Raw genomic sequence first — 9,086 nt, forward strand, 5'->3', positions numbered from 1 at the left:
CAGCAAACATGTGAAAGTTGAGAGTATTAAAAATCAATATCCTTAAAAAACGTTAGATTAACCTACCATATATATGTTATTCATTGGCAAAAACCGTTAAATTAATATTACTTGTAAAATTTTCGAATGAAAACTGATAAATTTACATGAGAAAAGAAGGTCAACTAACCTTCGCCCATAATGCTCCAATCTCACAACTTCAGCATTAAAGTAAAATTAATCTAATTTAGCACACATAAGCGTATTAAATCTGAATATAAAGTTCATGATCATGTATATATTTGAAGTACAATAATTACAAACCCACTATTATAACTGTATACTAGGAATATACAACAAGCCATTTCTTCCAACTCCAAAAGCACACACAATATGTATGTATACAAATTATCAAATGTGTATCATAAATTATCAAATGGGCAATCTTTACTGTTTTTCCTATACTAATATACTTGATTAACATAACCAAGTACTGCTAGAAGAACACTATGCCATTGTCTTCGATATCCCCGTTGACAAGTTCCATTGGGGAAGGCATGCTAAAATCCAAACCAAAATCAGAAAACAGCCCAGATTCATGATCTTGACACTTGGTGTTTAAGTATGCGCTTGTTTGGTAATTTGTTGATTCCTCCAGTCCAGTGTTGTGACACAGTTGTGAATAATCAGGGCGGTTATAGTCGATTTGGTGAAGGTGGTTGCAGACAGGTATACTTTGTTGGAAAGGGTTGCTGGTGATCTGGTGGCAACCACACAGCGGTGGTCCACTGTCGGTTGTATGAAGAGAATACGAGTCTGTATTCGGTGAAGTAACATGAGTTATGCTGTTTTGTGCGTTAAATGTGTTGCTATTTTCTCCTTTTGCTTTGTAAAATACTCTACATAACACCCAATCTTCCTGTCAATTCAAATTCGACAAAAAAGTTTGTTACACTTAATTATTGTATATAAGTTTCGTATACGCATTTGAACTAAATATAGTTTTGTAATCAAATGTGTAGCACTGTACATGTTGATGTATCAAATATGTAGTTTTGTAAGAGTATGATTAGAGGGAGGGTGAGTTGAGGTCTAAAAAAGTGTGTTTACATGTGTGTGCATGTATAATGGATGATTGATACAAACCTTAGGAGGAACATGAGGGTTTTCAAGACGAAATTCGTGCATGATCCAACCAGTTTTAATCCCATTCGGAGCTCGGGTTTTGTAAAACACTAAAGTCTTTCTCATCCCCGCAAGGACACCAGTTTTCGGGTCGACAACCGTTCTATCTTTCCCAGTAGCCTTCCAGTACCCAGTTTTCGTGGCCCTGTTGGTTCGATATCCTGTTGCATACTTGTGATCACGAAAACTAAAGAAATACCACTCGCTTGAATTAAGTTTCGCCACCTCTTCAAATCAAAAACAAAAGATCAAGATATTTCATAAGATCTTAATTTATATCCATTAGAAACTTATTAGATGCAAATTCAAATATATATAGCTATCATCATAGTTTATGCAATACCTTAAAGCAAACTCAATTAACACTCAAAATGATATGAACACTGTACATGTATTAGGATTGCAAGTATTTCCAGTTTTGCTTAAGAGGATTCAAATCAATAACTAAAAGAAGATAGAATTTGGTTTATTGTCTGTTTCAGAATATGCCTTTATTAGCTTGGTATCATTAACGTGTGAGAGAGAATGTGTATGTATATTATTCATATTGTATATATATTCACGGACTGTGTATATATGCTGGCTTGCAGCAATAACGTGTACCATTGCTTTTGAACTTCTACAACTTTACCTTTTCCAGAACCAAGAATTCATCTATACGTTTCCATCGTTATTCGGTTTACAATAATCAATCCTTCACCTTAATATCCATATCCATCTTGACAAACATATGCACACAAACATAGATGTATGTATGTATGTATGTGTATTCCTTTAAAAGATGAGAAGGCTAGAGGTGATAAAAAATTAAAAGATTTCTTGTTTACAAATTAAAGATAGGTGATTTAGATATTCCTGGAAAGCAATACCACTTTATTCAACTCTAGATATAGAATTAAAGATTGGCCAAGATAATATAAGACAGATTCAGATCATTAAAGTCTTGGAGGATGTAACCATGAATATGGCAATAAAAGTAGTAAAAAGATGGTGACTGATTATGTCATGTGATTTCTAATAATATGTTTGATGGAGAAAGTACTACGTGTAACACCGACAGATGAACTACGCATGATCTGTGTTACTAGCGATTGCGAATTCGTGTACTTCTAATTGTTACATGAATATCTGATCAGACAGACATGAATTTGTTGAGAGTGGTGAGAGTAAATATTAAGAACAAATAACCAGCAAATTAAGGGATAGAAGATATACCAGGAAGCTGCCATGGCTCACAAACATGAAGATCAATTTCGACAAGAGTACCCTTTAACACATCTTCATTTGCTATCTTCTTGTAAAGATAGTGGCAAACCAGTTCTTCATCACTTGGGTAGAATCTAAACCCTGGTGGCAACTTGGCTCCTATATCATTCAAACCCATCCTGATTAATCAAGACTCTCTTTTCAAAGAGGTATCAATTCTTGCTCAGAATCCTATAAAATATTGTGCCTGAAAAAGCTATATCATATCATGTATATATATCAAGAATTGCCGTGTCTAAGCAAGCTCTAGGACTTGATGAAGACAGGATACAAATATGGTCCAATATAAAGCTTTATAAGATTTGTTGCTAATGTGGATTTATTTTTTTTACAATATAATTATAAACATATATGTATAGATGTATATGAGTATATATAGTTATTTATATATGTATATATAGAGGTGTAGACAGGTACCTTCCGACCTCTTAACAATAATTAAAAGTATTATTCTAACCAACGAGTTAAAGGGAAAATCATCAAAATTGCAATCTTAACCAACGAGTTAATTTATCTGAACAGTAATTAACTTTTAAAAATTTCGATCAAACAAACGATGTTTAACAAGTGTCCATTGGCGCGTCAAATTCAATCTTATCACAACAAATTTTAATGTTGTCATGTCAGATATCTACCACAGTAGATCCATTCTCTTGCGTCACAACAAAATTTGTTACCACTTCAAAACCTGTTGTTAAGGCGCAAAAGTGTGTGTCAAGTGAAGTTTCTAGTTGATTTAAACAAGTTCTTAACTAAAAACTGAAAAAATGGTAAATGATAGTTTATAAATAAATAAGTCAACGTCTAAATTGTTAATCTTAAAAAACCATGCATAGTGTGCACTACCCACGGCGCCACCACCGCCCCATGTCAGAGCCACGTCCAACAAATCTACCACGTCTCTTTATGCCATTAACTAGCTTGTGCCCCTGCCCCATCACGCCCAAAATGGTGATGACTTGGCAAAAAGCATGCAATCTTAAGAGGTACCTTCCGACCTCTTAACAATAATTAAAAGTATTATTCTAACCAACGAGTTAAAGGGAAAATCATCAAAATTGCAATCTTAACCAACGAGTTAATTTATCTGAACAGTAATTAACTTTTAAAAATTTCGATCAAACAAACGATGTTTAACAAGTGTCCATTGGCGCGTCAAATTCAATCTTATCACAACAAATTTTAATGTTGTCACGTCAAATATCTACCACAGTAGATCCATTCTCTTGCGTCACAACAAAATTTGTTACCACTTCAAAACCTGTTGTTAAGGCGCAAAAGTGTGTGTCAAGTGAAGTTTCTAGTTGATTTAAACAAGTTCTTAACTAAAAACTGAAAAAATGGTAAATGATAGTTTATAAATAAATAAGTCAACGTCTAAATTGTTAATCTTAAAAAACCATGCATAGTGTGCACTACCCACGGCGCCACCACCGCCTCATGTCAGAGCCACGTCCAACAAATCTACCACGTCTCTTTATGCCATTAACTAGCTTGTGCCCCTGCCCCATCACGCCCAAAATGGTGATGACTTGGCAAAAAGCATGCAAAGTGGTGATGACCGGGGACGGATCTATGTATACGATTACGGGTTCACGGAATCCCATTGAATTTCGAATTTTATATGGAATGCCTATATAATATATGAAAGTGAACCCATATGTAATTTGTGAGTGAACCCATGGACAAAGTGGTACTATGGTGTTATGGTAAACCCCTTACATTGTTTGTGTGATTACTTGTGTTTGATTCCCTCCTACAGTAAGTTTTGTTATTTTTGTTCTTTTTTCTATAAACTGGTTAATTAATTAGAGCAGCCCTTTATATACTTTGCTTTGAAGGAGTATGTTTGACAAAACTAGCTGGTGGCTGGAAGCTATAGCTGGTAGCTGTTAGCTGTAGCTTTTTAGAAATATTCAGGTGTTTGGTAGAGTAGCTGGAGCTTTTAATAAAACTAGCTGGATGCTCGCGCGGTGCATCGTTCTAATCTGAAACCTATTCTGACTTGACCCCTTTCGACTCAAAACTGTACCAACGTGAACTGAACTAAACTAACCCTTTTTGCATTGACTTGTTTTAACCCTAATTTGGTCTTACACATGACCCGGGCTTTCCTAACTCGATTTGTTGCCGATCCTGACCAATAATCACATAACATGCTAATTTTTTAAAGTTATAGAAGTATAGCAATATGATACTCAGATTAAAGAGAATAAAATGCTCGTTTTTATGATGTAATTTTTTTTAAAAAAAATATTAACGTGTGAAAAAATTATGGCATTTTAAAAGTTATGAAGGGTAGTTGGCTTTGAATAAGGGTTAAATATGTAATTATTGTATGAATTAACAAAAGGTGTTGGAAATTCAAATACCAAAATTGTAAAATATGAAATACCAAAAGCTTGTAGCTTTTCTTAAACGATACTAGTAAGCTTTTTCTTCTATCCTAGAAGCTTAAAGCTACTCTAACCAAAAAGACTTTTCAGTAAATATGAAATTTTTCTTAAAAGTTTGTAGCTTAAAGCTCCTAAAAGCTTCTAAAAGCTCCTTACCAAACATACCCTTAACATATGTATATGATTTTTTTGAATGCAAGTTAAATCATTGAATTACATATTACAGTTGAAGACAGTATATTTTCAACATATGATTTTTCTGAATGCAACTTAAATCATTGAATTACATATTACAGTTGAAGACAGTATATTTTCATCATAAGTAGTATATGACCTGCTAAGTAAATTATGGCCATTTCCATTTTTTTAATTAATAATCGGTACCGGCTTGATAGCAATAATCGGTACCTGCAAAACGTCTCCGACGAAACGCGCCGCAAAGCCAAGTAGTTATGAATACTAAGAGATATTATGTGTTTTTTAATTTCTAATAAGAATGCTTGTTTTTTGTTATGTGGTAATCCTTAACCGACCCAACCCAAATTGACAAACCGATCTGAACCGTTGAGCCAACCCGAACAGTGAACCCACTGGAAAAAAAATCATAGATCCGTCACTGGTGAGTGGTGATGACTCGGATACTCTCCACAGCACATAATCTTAAGTCAAAATGATATTCTGATTATTTTTTCCATGGAACTTCCAAGAAAGACCAAGGTCACAAGGAATTGTCTGTACCTGTTACTTCACCTGTTCAAAAATAAAATAATTATATATTTTAATTGTACATGTGAGTCGTGTTATGTAAGATTCAAATATGTAGGAGAAGATTAGGTTAATAACTAATCCAGTACGTCACAGAAAAGAGATTATAGTAACATAATCTTTCCATCGGCCTTAAATTTTAATTATTTTAGAACATTTAAACCATGATACCACCTTCTTTTGCTATATTAAACCGTTAACGGCCTCTATTGAGACCGACATTTGTATCCGTCATAACGGTTTTCCATTTTTTAATTACAGCTTTTTAAATAATTAAGCAAATACAGATTGTTTTTTTCTATTAAAAGGTAAAATTATATTCCATCACAAACAGTTTGAATAATGACAGATAACTTAATTGGGAAGGTATTTTATTCATAAATTAAAGGTGTATTGATGATTTCATAAAATGATTTAATTACATGCCAACAAGCTGTGTGGCAAACCCCTTTTAAACGATAAAGCCACAACTATCTTTGATAAGCAAATTGGATTTTAATAATCTCATACTAAATTACTAATTTTAACGCTTCGCGTTTGATTCACTCAAAAACACCATCAATGAGGATACCCGCAACTTAAGAAAAATCCATTTAAGTCATATTTTGAACTTGAGACTTTAAAATCTCAAGTACACCGGCCTGTTTGGTAAAAAAAAAAACTCGAACAAATCCAGATGTGTAAAATTAGGGAGAAGCTGATGATCATGTTGTTGAATAAGTGGCAAGGGTTCTGGTGGATTGGCGTTTGAATTAATGAGCTAGTAAGTATGAATGTTGCACTAAATGTTAAACAAGGGGAGAGACAGAGATGTTAATAATAGAACTAATGAATATCTTGTCACGTCTAATTATACCCATGAAATGGATAATTTGAATGAGTGGTGATTGGGATGGATTTGTAAACAATTCTTGTGGGTCCTGCTAATGATAAACAAGTGATCATGACCTTGATAGAAGTCTAAATACATGCCATTTGTCATAAACTGACGGACTCCACCATGTAGCCTGTTATTATTTTAATGATTACATAATACATTGTATTAAGTATATAAACCGTGTAAAATTATGTGTTAAGAGCATTCCCAGTCCAATCCTTACCGTATCTATGTAGTTACATTATTTTATTTCCTTTTTTGTCGTTAATATTTTTTATATTATTTAATATTATATTTTCTCTTCTCCACTTATAATCATTTTCATAAAATATTAAAAGTTATATGGTATGAAAATATTAAATTTATGCGATGACGATCATGTTAAAGTATTTCGAGTGCGAGCAATTTTAATCGGCTAAAAATAAATTTACGTAAAAACAAGAATTGAATCTTTGTGAAAACAAAATTCTAACTTTTTTTTGTATCAACCAAATTAAAGTTGCCGTAAATGAAAACAAAAAAATAAATTTGGAGTGCGAGAATTCTCCTATAGTTGTCGTCAGTGTCACAGGTACTATCGTCTAACTTACATTAAGTGCCTCAAAATTTCAATGTAGCCCTAGATATGTCTCAAACTCAATCCCATATTAGAAATTTCTCGTGCGACAATAGAAGTATCTTATTGACAAGTGTCATTGGATGAATACGATAAAGTCGCGAGATGAATACGTACCCCCAGCAGATTAGTTTTAACCAAAATTTGTAACCTTGTACATCGAAAATGAATGTTTATCGGGAAAACTATATCCATCATTGTGTATCCATTTATCCATAAACACACGTAAAGATCATATTTTGAATGAAATTAAACCTTAGTTGTGCTTTTTCTCGATTTTGTGTTTGGGGGGGGGGGGTGGAGATCAAAAGAGTTCTACCAGGGTAAGTAGATAGTTGATTTGAACTTTGACGACTGAAAACAAAACAAGGGTTGGCAGGTTAGTATATATTTTTTTATAACTCGCATTGAAAAGCCTTCTTCATATAATACGTTAATTTGTTATATTTAAGCATACATGGACCAGTTTTTTTGGGTTAGGCTAAACGTACATCCTCCCTTACTTGTAATAACCTCTCCCATAAACTTTCATTTTCTTTAACAGTTTTATTTTGCATATTACTCTCTCTAACACTATTAATTTATATGTTAAAATATTAAGTATCAGGTAGACTTAGATATTTTTTCTCAGTTCACAAAATTCGTGTAATTTATTAAATAAATACACTATATTTTTATTATTAATAAACAATATAAAATTTGTTTTAAAAAAAATTCAAGCGGTCTCTAAAAACTAATTATAAAAACACTCTTTAAAAAACACTTATAGGAAAAAAACTTATTTCTAAATAACAATTTTTGTTTACTTAAAATAAAAAAATAAAAAAAGCTTTTTCTATAGCACTACCTTTTTTTAGTTTAGTTCCAGTGCCGGAACCCAATACTCACCGAATTCAAAATACTTGCCGTCGTATCACGCAGGTTTTACCAACCAAATACACGTCGTTTTAAATTTATATTTTTATTATAAGTTATACGAGGGGTAATAGTATCCAGTATTTTTACCTTTTTATATTTATTGTCGTTAACATTACGAACCTAACCGATACCAACCGAATTCGCTTCCCTATACTACAGCAACACGGTGGGTTTTGATACAATGGTTAATGATACCTTGCTTTAATCAAGTGTAGAAATTTTAATATAAAAATAATCTAATCGATCGAGTGAGATTTTTCATGTAGTTTAGTAACTTTAAAATGCTAAAAATATGTTTTCATAGATTTTTTCAAAAATGAAAAAACATTATTTGTTTTTTAATGACATTAACCATACATTTATATAATTTCTTATTAAGTTGGTCCATAACCATCTAAAATAAATGTGTGAGTACGTCTCTCCTCAATATATAAAAAATGATACAATTAGTTTATAGCACCACCGTGTTTTCGGTATGTGCTCGGTGGCTAATCGGATTTGGGGTCTTGTTGCTTCTTGGCTTGGCCTACCGTTGTCTTCCTCTTTGGCTCCGATTGAGCTGATGTCTTGGTGGGACACTTTAAGAGTCCAAACTCATAAGAAAGATATGATCGGGATGATTATATTTGTCACTTGGTGGATTATTTGGAGATTCAGAAATGACTTGGTATTTGAGAAGAATCGGCATAACAAAGAAACGATATTTGATGAAATTTTAAATTTCTCGTTCTTATGGTATAGTAGCAGAAATCGTAAATGTAATATTTCTAGGATCGAGTGGCTTAAGAACCCTCTATTGTATTTGTAATGTTTTATGTTTTTTTGTTCTAGCTATTTGCTAGGACTGTTTTTATTTATTTTTATAAAATACCGCCTTTTCAAAAAAAAGTTTATAGCACCACCGTAACATAGAAGTAACAAACATTTTAACATATCTTTAAGAAGATTATATTTTCTATTTTCCTTTATAATATGTGTGTGACTGAGAGAGAGAAAACATAATTTGAACTCTTACGATTAGTTAATACTGCAAATGGCTAAGTTCATGCATGTAATCTTAATACAAGCAATCTGATTAATTCCA

General features: G+C 32.6%; 1 protein-coding gene across 1 annotated transcript; it reads right to left on the minus strand.

The window, feature by feature from the left end:
- Window positions 1-421: 421 nt before the first annotated feature.
- Window positions 422-2,754, minus strand: LOC143637473 (NAC domain-containing protein 21/22-like). Its single transcript, XM_077104856.1, has 3 exons — window positions 2,380-2,754; window positions 1,126-1,391; window positions 422-898 (listed from the first exon to the last, which is right to left on the minus strand). Exons 1-3 carry the CDS (start codon window positions 2,546-2,548, stop codon window positions 476-478), a joined length of 858 nt encoding a protein of 285 aa, XP_076960971.1. The 5' UTR covers window positions 2,549-2,754; the 3' UTR covers window positions 422-475.
- Window positions 2,755-9,086: the final 6,332 nt, after the last annotated feature.

The sequence above is a fragment of the Bidens hawaiensis genome, unplaced genomic scaffold (genome assembly GCF_021521415.1).
Source record: "Bidens hawaiensis isolate Kalapana, Puna unplaced genomic scaffold, B.hawaiensis_p1.1 tig00008321_1, whole genome shotgun sequence".
In the NCBI taxonomy this organism is placed as follows: Eukaryota; Viridiplantae; Streptophyta; class Magnoliopsida; order Asterales; family Asteraceae; genus Bidens; species Bidens hawaiensis.

Coding starts and splice junctions, on each gene's coding strand:
- LOC143637473 (XM_077104856.1), bottom strand. CDS start 2,548: ATGGGTTTGAATGATATAGGAGCCAAGTTGCCACCAGGGTTTAGATTC. Junction 1,392..2,379: donor TGAGCCATGGCAGCTTCCTG/GTATATCTTCTA, acceptor TTTGATTTGAAG/AGGTGGCGAAACTTAATTCA. Junction 899..1,125: donor ACCCTCATGTTCCTCCTAAG/GTTTGTATCAAT, acceptor TTGAATTGACAG/GAAGATTGGGTGTTATGTAG.